This window comes from Gossypium arboreum, chromosome 8 (assembly GCF_025698485.1).
Source record: "Gossypium arboreum isolate Shixiya-1 chromosome 8, ASM2569848v2, whole genome shotgun sequence".
Classification (NCBI taxonomy): domain Eukaryota; kingdom Viridiplantae; phylum Streptophyta; class Magnoliopsida; order Malvales; family Malvaceae; genus Gossypium; species Gossypium arboreum.
Window position 1 is genome coordinate 141,443,265 of NC_069077.1, and position 20,256 is coordinate 141,463,520.

The window sequence follows — 20,256 nt, forward strand, 5'->3', positions numbered from 1 at the left end:
ACAAAGATTAAAATTGATCAAATTAGAGTATAGAGACTAATTTCATAACTTCTATGAAGTACCAAGGATGAATAGTAAAATTTAACCTACAAATTATGATCAATGAATTGAATGGGAGGATTCAGTTATATTTGAAAAATGAATTTGAAGAAAAAATAAGATTGTTTGAAATTCGTGCTATGCTTGAGCAGTACCTGTTTTATATTTTTATATATATTATATAATTTATATCACATAAAACTAAATGTCTAATAATACAATACAGATGTCTGAATTTAAAATATTAATAAAAACCATATGAAATATGAAAAGTTATATTAAAAATAACATTTTTAAAAAATATGGAAGAGTCTAAAACATGCTCAAGTTAATCATTTAAAAATATAGATGAGCTTGGATGATATATATTATGAAATTTATATCAAATAAAGTATATTTACATCATCCATAAACTTAGCCTGAACCCAATTCGACTCAGCTATCACCACCTCTGCTAATAAGCATACCTCATCTCTAATAAATAATAGATATTTGAAGAAACTGACTGAAAATACTTTTTTTATTTTCGTAAAAGAAAAACTAGTACATAAATGGCAAAGATAAAAGTGAAACCAAAATTCACCCAAGGCGTTGGAAAGTTTAGCAAAAAATTTACCTCAAATAACTTGATTCCGGCTTCACTCGTCACCCCAAGTTGACACGCCACCCATTCCGACTTCAATTGCTGGGGTCAGCTCAAGTTCCGCAAGCACTGCATGTTTACTTTTTTTCTTTTTTACAGGGTAGGTAACTAAGCTATCAGACGATTTTGTATCTTGATTTGCTCTATCGACTATCTTCCTTTTACCATCATGTATCGGATCAGCAACATCAGTTGCAAACAGCTCTGTGAACGAGGCACCTGCATCGTCGATAATGTCTAGTTCAGCCCGTTTCTCTAGTTTCTTCTTCTTCTTCGGTTTCTCTTCACCCGTGGTACCATCCCCGTGCATTGAAGTTGAGAACTTATCATTTGTTTTCCTTCCTTTTTGTTCGACCTTCGGTTTTTTCTTCTTTTCTTCCTTTTCAACGACGACATCGTCCTTAGCAACGGAAACTTCTGTCAGTTTGTCGTTTCCTTTCTTCTTTTTCCTCTTCGATTCTTTCTCGGTATCAAAAGCAGTAGCATTACTATCATGATTAACGTCTTGTTTCTCAACCGACACTAGAAATTCGGGATTCTTTTTTCTTTTCCGACCTGTTTTCTCCTCCATGTGAATATCTGTACTATGCGAAGCAATGTTGACGATCTCACCCTCTTTGTTTTTTATGCTTTTATCAATTGGTCTTGCATTGAATATGTGTAAGTTAGGCAGTAACCTTTTAACCTGCAGCATTGTTGTTCCGGAAATCATATCAAGAGACTAAGACGAGAAGAACCTAAACAAACACATATTCAAATAATACAAGAAGAAAATTTCTACGAGCCAAAACATGCTTACCTTCTTAGCCAATTTATCTTTTTCAGCTATGGGATTTCCTTGTAGGTTGAGATTCTTCAGATGGACTAATGAATCCAGTGCCTGTTTTTCAGTTGGTAGTCAACAAACAAAGCAGAAAACGCAGTAAAAGTACCATAGAGATCCCTGTACTAGAAGTCAGATTGCATTTTGAGCCCTCCACTCAAAAAAATAGGCAAATTAGTCCCTGTATGTTAAATTAGAGAGCAAACTGGTTATTTTGTTAAATTCATCCATTTGTACTGTTAAAAACTGGTGTGACTAATGGGATAACTAGACAAAGACACATGGTGTGGCACACGTACCTTATGCTAATATATAATGACCAAATTTTAACAATAGAAATAGATGAAATTTTTAACAGAATGACCAGTTTACTTTTTTATCTAACATACAGGGACTAATTTACTCATTTTTTGAGTAGAGAGGGCAAAATACAATCCAACTCCTAGCAGAAGAGCCTCCATGATACTTTTACCTAAAACATGCATTTCCATGAAAAAAAAATCATAGAATCGGGGAAAAATAAATTATTTTAGGTTGCTACAAACCTTAAATTCCGACCATTGAGAGATTAAATTATTTCCCAAGTCCAAATTTTGAAGCTTTTTATTACAAGACAGCTCCGACGGGAGACTCTGGACAATTCACACATGTGAACAGTAGGTACGTATATAGGAAATAATAACAAAAGCATCTAATCGATACATCAGAGAAGCTGAAATCAGTAATAGAACATGCTTTACTCGGATAGTCATTGTGTAAAAGAACTTACCTTGATATCATTGTGAGCGAGTCGAAGCTCTTTTAATTCAACGCAGCACTTGAGTGACGACTCGATAGCTTGAATTTGGCAATTAGAGGCAGAGAACTAGAACCAAGAGACATCAAAAAAGTTTTAGGAGTAATAATCAAGTTAAATTGTATAAGATATATATGAATAACAGAACGATTCAATACCTTTGTGATAGATTTCAGCTTGACAAGAGAATTGCCAATTTCTGTGATTGGATTCCTAGAAAGTACTGAAGGAAAATTTCAGACAGAGATATAATCCGAGTTAAAATCATGTAAGTGATTTCTAAAGCACCAGCTTAGAGGTTGTGAGATCGAGTAGTGCAAAGAATAGAGAAACGAGGTCAGATAATGGAATGACTATAAGCATGCTTAGAGATGTTAATTGGGAAGTACCTCCCATCCCAACACTCCGCTCCAGAATAAACAGAACCAGATTCTATCTTCGATTTCAAACACAAAATGCAAACCAAGTTAACATCTGAAACACGATCATTTATGATTACGAATTCATACCAATCGGGAAGTACTTCCCATTCCAACACTCCACTCCCAATATTCTTAACAACTTCAAACTCAAACTTCGATTTCGAACACAAAATGCAAACCTAGTTAACATTCGAAACACGATCATTTATGATTACAAATTCATACCAATCAGGAAGTACTTCCCATCCCAACACTCCACTCCCAAATAAACAGAACTGTATTCTTAACAACTTTGATATCAAAATTCGATTTCGAAACACAATGCAAACTAAGTTAACTTTCGAATCGTGATGGTTTAAGATTACGAATTCATACTAATCGGGAAGTACTTACCATCCCAACACTCGGCTCCCAAATATACAGACCATATTCTTAACAACTTTGATCTCAAACTTCAATTTCAAACACAAAATGCAAACTAAGTTAACTTTTGAAACACGATCATTTAAGATTACGAATTCATACCAAGAGTGTTCAAATCTTTCATATCATCGAGTCCACAAATGGAAACAATCTCATTATCTACACGGCGCAAGAAACAATGAGATTAACAAATACCAAAAAAATAAAGAATAAATGCAAAGTGATACAATTTTTTTTATAACAAAATCTTACCATTCAGAATTAATGCGCGTAAATTAACAAGAGGCTTAACCTCTTCCGTTGATCTAAGCTTATTTTTGCCAGCATTCAACACCTAATTTAAAAACCAAAATCGAATCTTAAATTTGATTCAATTTAATTAGGAATTTAAAAAAAAAAACACAAGTGAGCTTTAAAAACTTACAGTGAGCTTAGTGAGTCCTTCGATTCCTTCTAATGTTTGTAATTTGTTTTGAACAACTGATAACCATTTCAAGTTAACACAAGACTTCAATCCCTATAAAATTGAAATTTAAAATTGAAATCACATTTCATTTTTTTAAAAAATTACTTAAATAAGTGTACGGAAGCAGGAAATGAAAAAAAAAAAACCTGGAGCGAAGTGAGATTGTTAAAAGCAAGGTCGAGTCTTTCCAAGTTTTCGAATTCAGCCAAGCAAGAAACCTGTTAAAAAGAAAATAGAAAAAAAAAATAGAGTAGAGATTAGACGAAGAGGAACCGGAAGGCGATGAGAGAAAGAGGAACGGCGGCGGAGGTGTACATCGGAGAGAGCTTTGTGGGAAAGAGAGAGGGAAGTGATGGTGGCGGGATCATGTGTCTTCTCGTCTTTCAAGACATGTTCTTTGGTCAAGCGAGCCATGGCGGATGCAACCCTAGTTCTTTTGGCGGCAATAACAGTGTACTGGTTTTTCTTTTAGGGCATCGAAGCAGATTCTGAATGGGCCAAAGGAACTGGTTCGGTCGAGTAGGGTCGGGCTCCTTAGATAAAAAGTATTGGTTTAATTTTGATTTTTAGTCCCTCTATTATAATAATATTTAAATTTAATCGTTTTACTTTAATTTAAGATAATTTTAGAGTGACGTGATTTTTTTAAATAACTCTAGGCATCGGGTTAAAATGCAAATTTAATATTTGTTAAACATGATTTGATTAGATTTTCATGACCTTAATTGTGTAGCGAAATAATAATAAAATTTTCATTTAATCCGATTTGAAACTTAGTTAATAATATTATAGAAGTTAAGGAATTAAATTATGTCACATAGATTAAATTTCAATTACTAAAGAGCTAATATTATAATTAGACTGACACGGATTTTAAAAATATCAGTTTATTTCAATGCCACCCTCCTTAAAAGGTGAAAATGGCTTTAGCCGTTGAAGCAATTGAAGGGACATATATTTGATTGTTAGAATGTAAAATTACTCATTAAATTTCCCTGATTATAGTTACTTGGTAATTATGATAATAATTTTGCTAGCATTTTTCTTTTTAAATGGTATCCACACCAAATTCAAAATCTACAATTTAGACTTGTTTTAATTAACCCAATCAAAGATTTGGGATACACTAGTATGTCCTCACTATGGCCGAGGAAAATAACCAAGAAAATTGAACACCATTCGAATTCAGCTCGATTTTAACTCAATCATTACTTAAATTTATTTTTTTATTTAATTTATAATTTTCATGATCTAAAATATAAATAATTTAGATCTAAATTAATGAAAATAACTTTAAAAGTTATAATTAAAATTTATTTTAAAAAACAAAAAGGAATATATTGAAACATGAAGCAAGTAAAGAAAAATTAAATGAAACTTTAATTGAAATGGTAAATTTAAAATTTAAAATTCATTGTATCACCATGTGTAAATTTTATTGATTTTATATAAAAGATAAAAACCCTCATAATCATATAACTTATTTTATATATAAAAGTATTTTAATAATTTCTCAACTGAATTAATCCCGATTGACTCATGAGACCAGTTAAATTAGTAGCTTAAATAAGATATAGATAGATACAGTTGATTTACACTAACCAGGTAAAAATCAGAATCATATTATATGTATATACTATAATGAATAATAACACCAGCACCAACCAAATCCATTGAGGAAGACAATTTGATAGAGTTCTGCGTTTTTAACTTCTAGTAAAGGGTGACTAAAGGAGGACCAACCAAAACCACCTAAAACAATAGACCCCAAAAACAAAACTATAGCCAAAAAAAAAAAAAGTTTAATACCAGCATTTTTTATTTGGTGGTCAAGAATTATGAGCATTTAGAAGTGCTCGGTGGACCATGTCGATGAATTGATTGTCCTGAAAAACATGCAAAGTTGGTTAGATGCACAGGAAAAACGAGTAAATGATGGTACATTGCTGATGGATGGTAAACTTACCTGAATGAGAGCCAAAAGTGCATCTCGAACTTTTCCTCTACTGATATTTAAACCATAGTTGTGCGTGGGAACGGGAGCAGGCGTGAGTGATGGTGAGGGAGCAGGCGGTGGAAAAGGTTGAAGCAGTGGAGCACCATGTGGGCGTTGTAGACTCAGAGGAGGGTTAAGTAGAGAAGCAGTCGGTGAAGATGTAGAGACAGGTGGCAATATCTGTGAAGAAGAGGAAGGATGCAAAAAGAACGTCGAGGGCTTTACGAGATTAGTATGATTGCTTCCAGATTCAGGGGTATCAAGTAGTGGCATCAATGGGGTAGAAGACGATAGAGGATATGGCAAATGCAAAGCTGGCACTGTAGGGGACGCAACAATGGGTGGGTTCGAAGGTGCAGGCATTGCAGCAGAACATTGGTATGGTTGTCCAAAATTCGATGTCTTTGAAGCATTTCCAATGGTCATAGCTGTCTGCAACATGTAACAAAAGGACCAAGATATAAGCACTGATAAATAAATGTTGTACCAATACCCAATATGTGTACACTTCAGAGCCTCTACCAAAAACAATTTAATCAAATCAACCATTTAATAATGATACCGCTTAGCCCTTAATGCATGTTGACTTGTTCTTTCTTTTAATTGTGATATCTAATAAAATAAGAGGGCCATAAAAATAAAGAAAAAAACCAATGCTTGTTCATTTATCTTAGCGGATAAGCTTCAGACATGCAGAAACAGAGAATGGACTACGGAAAATACTTGACAATATATTAAACATAATTCATGAGATAGGATGCCATCATCTCCAGTAAAAGTACTATAGAGGCTCTTATACTAGGAGTCAGATTGCATTTTGCCTTCTCTATTCAAAAAATGGGCAAATTAGTCCCTATACATTAGATCAAAGAGTAAATTGGTCCTTCTGTTGAAAATTCCATCCATTTTACTATTAAAAACTGGTTTTTGTACGTCAACAACGTGTTATTACTTGGTTATTCTGTTAGCCATGCCAGTTTTAAATAAGAAACGGATGAAATGTTTAACAGAAAGAACCAAATTGCTCTTCGATCTAAAGTATAGGGAATAATTTTCCCCTTTTTTAAGTAAAGGGGCAAAAAACAATCTCTCATCTAGTACAGGGACCTTCATGATATTTTTACCCATCACCTCCTTATAATAAACATGATTCACTAAGCAATTAGATTTGATGTGCTATCCTACGACACTTAACTACAGCCTATCTTAGCAGTGAAAGCAAAGGAGAAGACATTCATTAACTAAGTACAAACGATCAGTCATGATAAAGCCCAGTTTACGACAAAGCAACCCACGAGAAGATAAAATTATAGTGATAGGGTCACATGAAATTTTCTACATGTACTGGAATGTATTGCATGTAATCAGTGGGCAGAAGTTGAACAGAAAAATGCATACACTGAAGAAATTCACGAAGGCAGGGTCATCAGGGACATCTGCGACACTGGGTGCAGTTGATGATGATGGCTCCAAGGGACCATCCATGATGGCCATTGTTGAGACAGCTTCCAGTTCTTCAAACTCACTGCATTTGTGATTAATATTGTTACTTGAAAATTGGCAAAAAAGGAAGGAAACCTGGATCAGATTGGAAGCTTACAAGCAAATATGATAACATAACAATTGGAATAATTACCACTCATCACAGTTTAAATTTTACCGGTTGAAAAAGAAAGCTTGAAAATTAGGCAGAAACTCAAATACTAAACAAAACCAAAACAAACACTGAGAATAACAAAAAATACAATAATCCAGCACCTATTTGGTAGAAGAAAAAATCGAAGGGTTGAGAGTCCACTACGAGAATAGATTCAAGAAGACAATCAAAAACATCAAAAACATTAACATCTCTTAAGGATGGTGATGGATATGGTCAAAGAAGACAATCAAATAAGTTAAGTAGTGGCAGAATATAACTAATGAAGTAATTTCTTGTGCTTGAAAACTGCAATGATGATTGAAGAACTCAAACATCACAATTATAAGGTACTAAAAGTCGAGAGACATTTCAACTCGATGATGTATATACTGATAACTAAGCAAAATGCTAATAGAAAAGCGGGGAATATATTACTATAATGCTTACCCTTTTGTTGATGTTGCCTTTGACTTCTGGGGAACCTTTGAGTATGCAGTAAGAATCCTGAAGATGCCAAAGCACATAAAATGGCACAAATAAGCGATAAAAAACATCATAAATTTTTCATCAAACACACACATACAGAAAAAAACCAATGACCCGAATTTGGCAACCAAAAACATAAAGAGCAAAAGAAATGACAAAAACTATCAGTACCTGCTAAAAAGATTCGCAACCTCCTCGAGTTCATGTGCATCATAGAACCAAATACCATTTATTTCCTGAGAAGCATTGCGGTATAGTAGATATTTATCCTGAACTTCATACTCGAAATCTCCCAAGAGGTTTTCCACCAAATTATCTATTAATAAAAACTTTCTTCTTAAGAGACTATTTTTCTTAGTTTAATCATCATTCTAACCAAAAATTGAAAAAAAAAAAGAAGATCGATTATAGAACATATTATATAATAAATCAAGAAACCAAAAAAGGCAGTAATTGCAATTTGTAAAAATCAAATCAAGCAATTTTCACGATTTAAGTGCACCGATACAAGAAGATCAAGAATCGCATTGAACTAACCAGTATTGCGTCTATTCATCACAATAAACTGAAACCTAGGCTGCGTATTCCTGAATTGCAAACCGAAATAAATATCTTAAATTAAAAAAAAAATGAAAAAGTAGAAATTTAAAATATTAAAAAAAATTCGCTTTCAAAGTTACCTCTTGACAACAAAAAGAGATCCTTCGACATCTTTTCGACTCTGCAGAAACAACAAAAGAGAAGCAAAATTTAGTTTTTAAATTAACAAAAAGGGCTATAAAAAAAATGGAAATTAGCCTATTACCCATTGGCTAAGGTCGATGTTGAACTCATAGAAGGCTACATGAGCAGCGGTGATAAGAATTTCTTCGACGAAAGGGTCGATGCGACGGAGAACCGTTAAATTGAGGAGTTTCGTGCTTTGTTGATCAAGATTAGGCATTAATTTCCCGAATTGCGGCTGCGACATTTTGGATCTTTTTCCAAAATGATTTTTAAGAAATTAAATTGAGAAACCCTAGCTAGATTTGAACGCCGTTTTCGCCCTTATTGGGAGAAATTGAAATGTGGAACGAAAATTAGTATTAAAATTCTTATTTTTAATTGAGAGAGAGAGAGAATGAACGAGGGAATAAACGACGATAAAAGGGACAATGGAAGGCAAAAATGTGAATAGTAAAAGCCAAACTCAGCTTCTTACGCAAGCTATTTGTTTATTTGTTCGGTTGGATGGAGTTGAGTGGGGTCGGGTTGAGCCTCACTTTAAATTTATTTTGGGTGTGTTCGGCCCATTTAGATCCGCATTTTATTATTTAAAATTTTTATTTTTAAATTTAATTATAAAATATTTAAATATTAATATATTTATTATTTATTATTTATTATTTATTATTTATTATTTATTATTTATAAACAATAAAATAGGCTAGGGTAAGTTGAGTCATTTAGGGTTGGAAAATATAAACCTAAACTTAGCCTAAAGTGGCTAGGCCAATAAGCTAAGTCGGTACTAGGTACATGAACACCTCTACCTATAATTAGGGGAAAGCAGTTTTGAGCAAAAATCAAGAAATTTGATTAAATGGATCTAATTTGTTTAGTCGATTTCAATTTAGGTAGTTTTTTTGGTTATGCGTATGATTTTGTTGATTATTTCAGTCGGTTATTGGTTTTTAAATTTTCAACTAACTCGACCAAAAATTTTGACTTAATTTAATTTTTAATTATTTAAAATATATTTGTAAATTATAATATATAACGTAAATATATATTATCCAATTCCAGTAACTAAAGTTAATTAATCAATCAATTCACTCACATCGATACTTGAGCTCTAGTTTAGTCGGGTGGTTTTTGTAAATTATGGTCGGTTAAATTGATTTAATAATAATAATAATAAAAGCAAATAGAAAAAACTGAATGCTATTCCTACCAGCAACCTTTTTTTATTTGGGATAAATCTCAATATTATATATAAAGTTTGATTTAATGTTCAATTTGATACATACATTTTAATTTTGTGCAATTATCGTATTAAACTTTGATTGTGGTTCAAATGTATAGATGAAATTTTGATTTTGATTAAGCTATATACATTTAAACAAACACATCAATTTATATTTATATTAGATGAATATAATTATTTATGTATGAAATATATAAAATGTAAAATGATGCTAAATCAATAATTGCGTTAAGAAATTTTAATTGCATGTCCGAAATTGCACAAAATAAAATTGTATGTATAACATTACATGTTAAACTAAAGTTAATGTGTAGTTTTGAAAATCTGTCAAGCATTTTAGTTATGATAGTCAATATTGTACCAAAATTAGTCGTACTAGTTGATACGTATCATTCTAGTCAAAATTTTGGTGCGCTTTGGTTATTTCGGTGTGTTTCGGCCCATTTTCTTCAATATTGGTGCATACCGGCCCGTACCGTTTGGTACAAAAGTTTAATATTTTAAACTATTTTTTTTTATCTTAACTATTTTTTCTTCTATAATTATATTTAAAATCAAAAGCTATTAAATTAAATTATTGCACCAAATTAATAATTTTAAAATTAAGTATAAATATATTTATATAGATGTAATTATGATTATTTGTGTGTAAAGATGATATATAATTTATTTTTATTAGAATAGTATATAATTTATAATGAAATTAGATTAAAACATATATGAAAATATTTAAATGTATATATAATTTATAAAATATAAGTATATATATAAAATTAATTAAAAACATCGATAACTCTGAAACGATACACTAAAACATCTCAGTACGGATACGAACTAATACCAATAACTGGCTACTTTGGTTTTTGTACATCACCGTTTTTCATTAGATAAAAAATGTCACGTAAGCCAATGAAAAATTGCTTATTTAGTTATAAATTAGAGTTTTAGATTGGATCTATCTTGAAACCAAATCATATTGATCTCGAGCTCGAATCATTACGGGTCTAAACTTTCTCAAGTTCAAATCTTTTTCTAGCTTGCGCTTTCTCATGCTTGAATTATTACAGGCTAAAACTTTTTCAAGTTCATGATTTTTACATACTTTTAAAATTGAGCATGTTTTATTAATTAGAAGATAAATTAGTTTATTCAATTTGGAAATTCAAAATCGAAAACCAAACAAATAAACTTGAAATTAATTACCTTAACTAAATAATTCAAAAAATCTACTAGACGATTTTATTTAAGTTAAATCAATTCGACTCAATTCAATTTAATGAATTGAAGATGAAAGTTGTCCCATGCGAGGAAGATATGTCAAATGTAAATATTTCACCTTAAAATGTTGCAACATAAAATTACACACCAAAAAGCAAATGAAATCATTCTAATACTTTCCACAACACACTATTTAGAAACCAATGCAATTTGATCATTAACCTTCTCTTTCTTTAATATCAAATTTTAATGTTGTAACAATAGAAATTTTTTTTTTTATAAAAGCATTACGAAGATACCCTTTTGCACCATTTACTAAAAAATTGAGTAAATTAATAATTGTACATTAGATTAAAAAATAAATTGGTCATTTCAGTTAACAATTCCATCTATTTGTGTTGTTAAAAACTAGCAAGACTAACAAAATAACCATGTCTTGTACATGTCTTGTACCACGTGTATCTAATGCATAGGAATCAATTTTTAACAATAAAAATAGATGGAATTTTTAACAAAACGACAAATTTATTCTTTAATCTAATATATAAAGACTAATCTTATTTATTTTAGTAGAAGGAGTAAAATATAATTCGATGCCTATATGAGCTCCATCTTACTTTTACCTTTTCTTTATATGTGTGAGTTTCTCAGTTTCTTTTTAGAGCAAAAGCTGAAAGGATAATTATAATCACGAGCAGGGCAGCAGCTAATAGAGAACCTATCACTGCTCCACTTGCACTTTGGCAAAAATCACCAAATTGTTGACAAAAAGGAAGCCAATTCACGTCATCGTTCCCGTTATGAGCCAAATACACCATCGATGCAGAAGCCGAACCTGCAGCTATGGTTAAAGCCGCCATCATCTGCAGCAATCCAACAAATAATTATCCTTCAAAACCATAAAATAACCATCATAACAACCAAAGACATTATACCCACTAATTTAATACTATTTTTGATTCGTGTGTGAAGAAAATTCATGTTTAGCGAATCTTACCTAAAATATATTTAAAACAACAAGATCAAGTGCGATAAAAAAAAATCATTTCACGTCAAATTCATGCAATAAATAAACACGTGTTTTACAAATTTATCCACGTGTTTTAAATATTTAAATTAAAAATTAAACCTTAATTGACGGCTAAGTTGATGGAATAATCTATTTGACATAGTATTATAACATTAGAAGTTTATAACAATTTAGCCCTGAAAAAATCATTTATATATATATATATATAGTGAGTTGGTCTTACGGAATCAAAGATGACAAGGGAGAGCCTTGGCGTTGTTGCAAGTGGACGAATGATGCAAATTATGGAGAGTGGCAATGAAAGGAGAAGATAACAAGAAACTATGCCAAGTGCCATCACGAAAAACCTGTATAATTATAGTCAATATATATATATCAATCAAATAATCCAATGTTTTAGATATAATAAAATTACCATTCAGAATCTTGTACTAAAACTTGCTTTATATTTTATTTTTCTGATAAAAAAACAAAATAATTTATGCACGTTAGATTAAAGAGTAAAATTACTATTTTTTTAAAAAATTTATTTATTTTTACTTTTAAAAACCGGTCTCTATATATCACATAAGGTACACGTGGCATGCAATGTGTCATTATTTGGTTACTTCTTCAGCCACACCGATTTCTAAGAATAGAAATAGATGAAATTTTAAATAAAAAGAACACATTTACTCTTTAATCTAACATATAATAATTTATTTACAATATAATCTGACTTTTAGTATAAAAATCTCAATACTTTTAACACTTCAATATACAAATAAATAAAATACATACCGGAAAGTATCGAAATCATCGTACTGAGCTTCGAACTGGAGGAATTGAGTGAAAAAAGGGAGAAGTTGATCGGCAGTCCCCATTGCTACAGTTGCTCCGAGGGCGGCTCCAAGTGCGCACAGTCTTAATACAAAGTCGCCAACAGCGAGCCCTTTTTTCGCTCCTCGGTTCGGTGGTTCTACGGCGGCGACAGCTTTCGAAGAGTTTAACAATGGGGCTGTTCCTTTAGCACTGGCTTTTGTCTCCGCCATGTTGATTGCTATCTCACCACTTTTATCCGTCGCCATTAGAGAGATGATATTGCAAGGAAATAAGGAACAAAGAGAGAGATATATGTTGTAAAGATGAATGGAATGAAGATATCTAGTGGTGTATATGTATATATATAGTTAGAGGTATCTTTGATAATATATATATTTGGTACGACCATTTTAGTGCATATAGATTGGAGTTGTTGCTTGGTGATCTTAACTTGCTCCATTTTCAACAATTTCATGCGAAAATGTGAAGATTTTGCTGAAGGATATCAATTCATGGAAGATGTAGTCAGTAGTTGTTAGTAACAGCTTCACTAATTAAGTTGATATGTTTCAATTTTTTTTTTCCTTTTTCTTTCGGGTTAATATACTATTTAATACTTTTTTTCGATTTTAATATTCAATTTGGTACCAGAATTCTAAAACCCAAACAAAGATCGCTGCAATTCTAGTTAAAAATCCTAATACCGGTTGTTTCTCGGGAGAAATTGATCAGGTAGAATTGCAGCTAGATTTCCAATTCTAGTACATATAAAATTTTCACATTTCATTTCAACATATAATTTTATGATTTTCAACTATTAATAGGAACGCTTGGTTATTGTCTTTGGGTTATATTTGTTGGATTATCTAGAATAAGGATTAAATTGATAGAATATATAAGTATTGAGAATTAAATGTATAATTATATTAATTAAAAAGCCATGTCATTATTTCCATTTTGATTTAATGGATGGTGTCCAAAATCGAAATAAATGATAATATTAGTGACGAAAATAAAAACTTTTATGGTTTGGTAACAAAAACAGAAATATGCTAATAGTTGGGTAACTAATTATATAATTAACCCTTTTTTTTCCTTTTTCTTTTGAGTTAATATACTTTTTTATTTCTCTATTTCTTTAATTTTTTTTAGTAATTTATTCGATTGAATTGAACAAACTGATTAGATTGGTTGAACCAATCAAACTAAAAATCGATGATTTAATGGTTCAATCATCGATCCAATTCTAAAAACTTTAATACTAGCAATGTTCCATTTTCAACAATGTTCTGGTCCACTTAGGCTGTGCGTAGAGCATGGAGGGAGCCTTTGTTGAGCTCTTGGATGTGGGCCTTCGCCGTCACCGGCGCACTTACTCTAGCTAAGGAGCATGGTTTTATACACATCACCGTTGAATCTGACAATTATGCTTTACTGGCTAAGTTAAATAGTTGTACTGTGGCTCTTTTCGTTGTAGAGTCAAATCTTTGGTTCTTATTTTGATTTGGTTGTTTTTAAGCATGTTCATAGGTTGACCAATAGGTAGCACATAGAATCGCTCATTGGTCTCTATATGAGGACATTTGTTGTATGATGTATGTTGGATTTGAATTATTTAGATGTCATTTACTAATTTTGTCGATTCAATAATATTATCTTTAATAGTCAATTGAGTTTTAGTTCGATTGGTATCGATATTGTAGTCAGTGCAAGAAGACGCAGGTTCGAGTGTGTTGAAACGCATTATCCTCCTATTTAAGAGTTGAAAAGGGACTATAAATAATTTTAGACGCTATATAAAAAAATATATAATAAAAATTTATAATAAAATTAATGTTAAAAAACAATATTATCTCTAATAAAAGTGTGAGCACCCAAATCATCTTCATCTGGTCCAACATGTCTTTCACCACCTCTTATCTCCATTTGGCCCATATCTTCTTCAACACCCAAATTGTTTAAGTATAAACAGCCTAATGCCATTAGAATTTCGGGATAAAGCAACATTTAATCTTTGGACTTGTCAATTTTTCTTAATTTGATATTTAAAATTTTTTTATTTATATTTATTTTGAAATTTGACAACTTTTGTAGTTTTGGTTTTTGTCTATATGATGTCGTAACACTCTAAAATTGTACCATGTCATAACTTAAATTTTTTAATAGAATAATTATGATTTTTTAGATGGTAACGTGACATAATTTCAGAATGACACACAATCGCATGACCAAAACTAAAAAAAAATTGTCAAATTCCAAGACAAATGTAAAAAAAAAAGTTTAAAAACTAAACTAAAAAAATTATCAAAATTTAAAGACTAAACGTTGTTTTAATAGTCTTTATAAAATACATCGACAAGAAGGCATCGATAACAGTAGTAATGGATTAGGTACCACTTGTTACTAAAGTCAATGGAAGTTGCACTCCTAAAGTTGGAACACCATGGTCACATATCACTAAGGAAGATAAAAGCTCCTAATTATGACTCATAATTTAGGCCTATATTTTTAACCTTAAATCAAACAAACGTAATAATAAAAGATATAAAAATAAATTTACATTAACATTTATATATTTTAATTTAAACAAAAAATATTTTATTATTATTTTAAACGCAATGAAATAGGCTGGCTTGGTGAGATAATCTCGAGCTTGAAAAATTTTAAAATTAGATCTTGACTGATTAACTTTATTACAAAAATACAATATTTTAATATTGTACAATTACTTTAATATGATGTATTAAACATTACATTAAGAAATAAAAGCAAGGGATATAATTCAAAATTATATATGAATTTTGATTTTGTGTAATTTTATACATGAAATTTTGAATTACTCCTATTTTTTACAAATTATTAAATAGTATCATTTTATATTTATATATTGTATGTACAAATAATTATATTTATCTAATATAAAAATAAATTGATGTGTTCAGTTATTTAAATGTGTATAATTGAAATAAAATTAAAGTTTTATATACACATTTCAATCATAATCAAAATTTTGTATATGTAATTACATCAAATCAAAGTTCATATATCAAATTGCACATTGTATGTTTTTATCCTCCATATCTATTGCTCCTCTAAATAATAAAATTTATTGAAACATTTATGTACAATCAACCATGGAATGTTGTAACATTGAATTACACATTTATATGTATACAAATATTTACGTAATACAACATTTTGTTTTGAACATAGAAAGCAAATGAAATCATTAAAATGCTTTCCCCCAACACCCCTCTAAGAAATCAATTGAAATTGCAAATTCATCTCCCTTTGTTTTTCAACTTCAATAATAATAATAATAAAACAAGAGATATTTTTTTAATTTTAATTTTTTATTTCTTTCTTTTTATTATATAATATCAAAAGAGGGAGATGACAAAGTTTGAACTCGTGCCACTTGAGAATCAGACAAAAGCTCTAACTATTGCTCCAACCAAGTCTTGACAATTTCATTTCAGAGCAAAAGCTGAAAGGATAATTATAAATATGAGGAATGTGCCGGCTATGAGAGAACCCACCACTGCTCCACTTGCAGTCTGACAGAAATTACCAAATTGTTGACAAAAAGGAAGCCACATCGTGTTTTGGTTCCCGTTGTGAGCCAAATACACCATCGATGCTGAAGCTGAAGCTGCGGTTATAGTTATACCCATCATCACCTGCAATAGTCCCTTTGAAATTATAAAATAACAATCATAACAAGGACATTATATTAGGTAAACTAAATGTTATTAAAACTCGAGTGTAAATATTAAATCTCCGTATTCATATTTCGATATCAATCATGTATATTTAAAAGAAAAGTTGTTGATTAAGTCTTAATTTAATTAATATTATTGTTATAGCAACAAGAAGGAGGGTGTAAGTTTACACGTGCTTAAGCACATTTTCTCTATTTCAAGATAATGGGACTATGGGTAGGAGGCATTGTATTAAAAAATTTAATTGCACCATTTCCTACAACAATCTAAGAGCTAATTAATGTTCCAAACCATAAAATAACATTGTAATACTTACCTTATAGCTAGTGTTTAAGGGATAAAGCAACATTTAGTCCTTAAAGTTGGTCCTTTAACCTTTTTTTTTTGTCTAGATTAATCTGTGAACTTAGACTAAGTTGGAAAAAAAGAAGTTCTAGGACCAAGTAAGTTGGGAAAAATTGCCAAGTTCAAGAACTAAACGTTGTTTTGTTCCTATTTGAAAAGTCCCAAAGCTACTCAACAGTAATCAAATTTCGGTTAAATTCTGATTTTGGTCCCTTTACTCAAATTTAAATTTAATCTTTGTACTTAATTTGATATAATTTAATTCATGTACTTTTATATTGTCATTATTTAGTCCAAATAATTAACATTATTAATAGTTTGACTTGGAATTTTCCTTAAAAACTTCCCTTCAAATGCACATAAAAAAAAATCATGTCAGCATACTGAGTTAGAAGAGGTGCTTTCCTTTTTTTTTCTTTTTCTAAAAATCCACTCTATTATTTTAACTAGAATAGTTAATCATACTAATTATTTGGACTAACTAATGAAATTATAAAAATGAGGAATCAAAATAAGCCAAATTAATGTATAGGAACTAAATCCCAAATATGATCATAGTAAAGGGGCCAAAATTGAAATTTGACCTTCAAATTTCAATTACGTTCATTTCTATGTTTTTCATGGCTAATATACTAAATAAGCCCTTAAACTTTGTTACTTTATTTAAATAAGCCTTTATCCTCTTGTATACTCGAATAACCCATAAACTTTAATTGATACTCAAATAAGCCTCTGATTTTTAATTTTTATGTGAATGAGCCCCTAACTTTTAGTTTATACCTAAATAACACTCTTAATATAAATCAATATTTTATTTGAAATAAGGGCTAATTTAAATACAAATAAAATAATAAGAGCTTAATGAATACAAGTAAACTAGTTGAAGGGTTCTTTTAATAATTTAAACTTTTTGTCATTATATGCATTGAAGAGGATGTTAATCTCAAATATTAAAGAAAAAAAAAACATAGATTCAAACTTAATTCAATTGGTATAGTTGCTATTGCAATAATTAAGAGGACATAGGTTCGAGTACACTTAAACATATATTATTCTCTTATTTAAAAGTTGACAGACTGTAAATGAGACGCTACTCAAGTTTGACTCGAAAGAAAAATTCAACTCGATTCAGTACTTATTGAGCTGAGCTCAAGCTATCGATCAAACCAAATTCGAGCTTCGTAAATACTCGGCTCAAATAACTCACGAACTTTATCAAGTTTTTCATTTTTAATACACATTTTAAATAGTTCATATTATTAAATTATGTTATTTCCCTTAATATATTATTAACCTCAAGTTTAATTATCAAGCCAAGCTCGAGTTCGAATATACATGAGCTTAAATCGAGCTCAAGCTTGAGTAGCTTAATTATAACTCGAGTTGAGCTCAAGCCTAAAAAAAGGTGTTCGATCAAGCTCGAGGTTACCAATATTCAGGCTCGATTCAATTACACCAGTAGTTAAGGGTTTCAGGCAAGGTTATAGAACCAAATCAGTCAGGTCAATGGCTTGATGATCTGACCTATTTGTACAGTTTGATAAATAAATCATTATAATTCATAAAATTAAAAAAAATTAAAAATGGTTCAACTAGTATTTTAAGCCATGTTCAATTAGTTCGCGAGTCAACTAGTCCGATGCCTTTCTTCAGATTAGTACACTGATCAATTCTCGATTCAATCGACCCGACTAGCCAATATGATTCCAACCCGATTCAAACAACCATAGTTATAAATAATAATAATAATAATAATAATAATAATAATAATAATAATAATAAAGCAAGGGATATGGAGATAAATAGTGAGTTGATTTTACAGTATCAAAGATAACAAGGACGAGCCTCGGCGTCGTTGCAAGTGGACGATTAATGCAGATCACAGAGAATGGCAACGAAAGGAAAAGATAACCAGCAACTGCGGCATTTGCAGTCACGAAATACCTGTAAATTTATGTCAGTAAATATTATACATTAGATAATCGATGCTAAATTATTTGAATACCAAAGACTTATTATATGAAAATAAATAAATAAATAAAAGAAAGGGTAAATTATAATAGAGGTCATTCAACTATTAGTAAATTTCTTTTTTGGTTACCAAATTATAAAAAATTACAAAATGATTACCTAACTATTCAATTTTTCCTTTTTTGTCACCAACCGACTAACATGAAAATGGAAACACAAAAAAATTCTATATAGTCAGGTGACCAAAAAAGACAGAATTGAATAGTTGAGTGATCATTTTGTAACTTTTTATAGTTAGATAACAAAAAAAAATACTAATAGTTGGGTGAATATTAGTATAGTTTACCCAAAAGAAAATTAAAAGAAAGAGTACACTATAGTAGAGGTCACCTAACTATAGATTTTGTGTTTGGTCACCCAACTATGAAAAGTTACAAAATGATCACTCAACTATTCAATTTATCTTTTTCTGCTACCAGTTAACTAATGTAAAAATGAAAACACCTAAAAATCTAAGATAGTTGGGTGACTAAAAAAGATAAAATTAAATAATTGATGGTTATTTTATAACTTTTCATAGTTGGGTGATAAAAGAAAAAAAACATAATTAGGTGACTACTAATGGAATTTACCCAAAAAGAAAAGACATACACGAAAGTTGTAATATCATTGTACTGAGCTAAGAACTCAAAGAACTGAGTGAAGAAAGGGAGGATTTGTTGATTATTCCCCATTGTTACAGCGGCACCGAGGGCGGCTCCCATGGCGAACAGTCTCAAAACGAAGTCGCCGCTGGCGATTCCTTTTTTCGATCCTCGGTTCGGTTGTTCGACGGTGACGGCGATAGCTTTCGAAGAGTTTAATAATGGGGCTTTTGCTTTATCATCGGACTTTATCTCCGGCATGTTGATGGCTGTCTCTTTTACACTTTTTTCCGTCTCCATTAGAGATTTTGTTTTAAGGAAATAGAAAGAACAATGAGAAAAAGATGACTCAATGGAGTGTGTAAGATTTTTTATGTAGATATCACTGGTGGAGTGTTTGCCTTTATATAGGGATGAAGATGACTATTAAATGGGTAAATTATATTGAAGGTTATTGAACTATCAATAAGATTATATTTTAGTTATTTAATTTCAAAAAGTTATAAAATAGTCACCGATTATTTGAAAGTTTTCATTTAAATCACTAGATTATCAAATTTTTTTTTAGAGCCTGGTCGACGAGCTCCTAGTGATGATTCAATCATTGATACAATAAAACAATACTCATTTACAAGTAGAAAAACATATCTTAAATTCAAATTGATTCATTGTTTTCAAAACCAAACCAATGGTCGAAAATGTCAGGCCATCGATTCAACCGTTCCATTCAACTTGATTAAATAATTCATTAAAAAATTCATAAAAATAAAAAATTATTAAAAAATTCAGTCCAACCAGTTCAACCGCTCAGTTTAATAGTTTATTG

General features: G+C 30.6%; 4 protein-coding genes across 4 annotated transcripts; all 4 read right to left on the reverse strand.

The window, feature by feature from the left end:
- Positions 1-374: 374 nt before the first annotated feature.
- Positions 375-4,152, reverse strand: LOC108467475 (uncharacterized). Its single transcript, XM_017768094.2, has 10 exons — positions 3,928-4,152; positions 3,759-3,830; positions 3,571-3,663; positions 3,399-3,480; positions 3,249-3,305; positions 2,460-2,524; positions 2,275-2,370; positions 2,051-2,137; positions 1,482-1,562; positions 375-1,367 (listed from the first exon to the last, which is right to left on the reverse strand). Exons 1-10 carry the CDS (start codon positions 4,024-4,026, stop codon positions 678-680), a joined length of 1,422 nt encoding a protein of 473 aa, XP_017623583.1. The 5' UTR covers positions 4,027-4,152; the 3' UTR covers positions 375-677.
- A 1,051-nt stretch (positions 4,153-5,203) lies between these two features.
- Positions 5,204-8,943, reverse strand: LOC108467726 (mRNA-decapping enzyme-like protein). The gene is made up of 8 exons (XM_017768477.2): positions 8,539-8,943; positions 8,414-8,454; positions 8,271-8,320; positions 7,905-8,049; positions 7,695-7,751; positions 7,007-7,133; positions 5,579-6,040; positions 5,204-5,498 (listed from the first exon to the last, which is right to left on the reverse strand). The coding sequence occupies exons 1-8, from the start codon at positions 8,701-8,703 to the stop codon at positions 5,442-5,444; spliced, it is 1,104 nt and encodes a 367-aa protein (XP_017623966.1). The 5' UTR covers positions 8,704-8,943; the 3' UTR covers positions 5,204-5,441.
- A 2,591-nt stretch (positions 8,944-11,534) lies between these two features.
- On the reverse strand, positions 11,535-13,076 carry LOC108469414 (casparian strip membrane protein 2-like). The gene is made up of 3 exons (XM_017770301.2): positions 12,728-13,076; positions 12,171-12,294; positions 11,535-11,780 (listed from the first exon to the last, which is right to left on the reverse strand). The coding sequence occupies exons 1-3, from the start codon at positions 13,012-13,014 to the stop codon at positions 11,565-11,567; spliced, it is 627 nt and encodes a 208-aa protein (XP_017625790.1). The 5' UTR covers positions 13,015-13,076; the 3' UTR covers positions 11,535-11,564.
- A 3,006-nt stretch (positions 13,077-16,082) lies between these two features.
- On the reverse strand, positions 16,083-19,802 carry LOC108469379 (casparian strip membrane protein 2-like). The gene is made up of 3 exons (XM_017770270.2): positions 19,438-19,802; positions 18,636-18,759; positions 16,083-16,428 (listed from the first exon to the last, which is right to left on the reverse strand). The coding sequence occupies exons 1-3, from the start codon at positions 19,728-19,730 to the stop codon at positions 16,219-16,221; spliced, it is 627 nt and encodes a 208-aa protein (XP_017625759.1). The 5' UTR covers positions 19,731-19,802; the 3' UTR covers positions 16,083-16,218.
- Positions 19,803-20,256: the final 454 nt, after the last annotated feature.

Coding starts and splice junctions, on each gene's coding strand:
- LOC108467475 (XM_017768094.2), bottom strand. CDS start 4,026: ATGGCTCGCTTGACCAAAGAACATGTCTTGAAAGACGAGAAGACACAT. Junction 3,664..3,758: donor ACAATCTCACTTCGCTCCAG/GTTTTTTTTTTT, acceptor TCAATTTTATAG/GGATTGAAGTCTTGTGTTAA. Junction 3,306..3,398: donor ACGCGCATTAATTCTGAATG/GTAAGATTTTGT, acceptor TGCGCCGTGTAG/ATAATGAGATTGTTTCCATT.
- LOC108467726 (XM_017768477.2), bottom strand. CDS start 8,703: ATGTCGCAGCCGCAATTCGGGAAATTAATGCCTAATCTTGATCAACAA. Junction 8,321..8,413: donor TCTCTTTTTGTTGTCAAGAG/GTAACTTTGAAA, acceptor TTTGCAATTCAG/GAATACGCAGCCTAGGTTTC. Junction 7,752..7,904: donor GTTGCGAATCTTTTTAGCAG/GTACTGATAGTT, acceptor TGGCATCTTCAG/GATTCTTACTGCATACTCAA.
- LOC108469414 (XM_017770301.2), bottom strand. CDS start 13,014: ATGGCGACGGATAAAAGTGGTGAGATAGCAATCAACATGGCGGAGACA. Junction 12,295..12,727: donor GATGATTTCGATACTTTCCG/GTATGTATTTTA, acceptor ATAATTATACAG/GTTTTTCGTGATGGCACTTG. Junction 11,781..12,170: donor CCCTTGTCATCTTTGATTCC/GTAAGACCAACT, acceptor GGATTGCTGCAG/ATGATGGCGGCTTTAACCAT.
- LOC108469379 (XM_017770270.2), bottom strand. CDS start 19,730: ATGGAGACGGAAAAAAGTGTAAAAGAGACAGCCATCAACATGCCGGAG. Junction 18,760..19,437: donor AATGATATTACAACTTTCGT/GTATGTCTTTTC, acceptor ATAAATTTACAG/GTATTTCGTGACTGCAAATG. Junction 16,429..18,635: donor TCCTTGTTATCTTTGATACT/GTAAAATCAACT, acceptor GGACTATTGCAG/GTGATGATGGGTATAACTAT.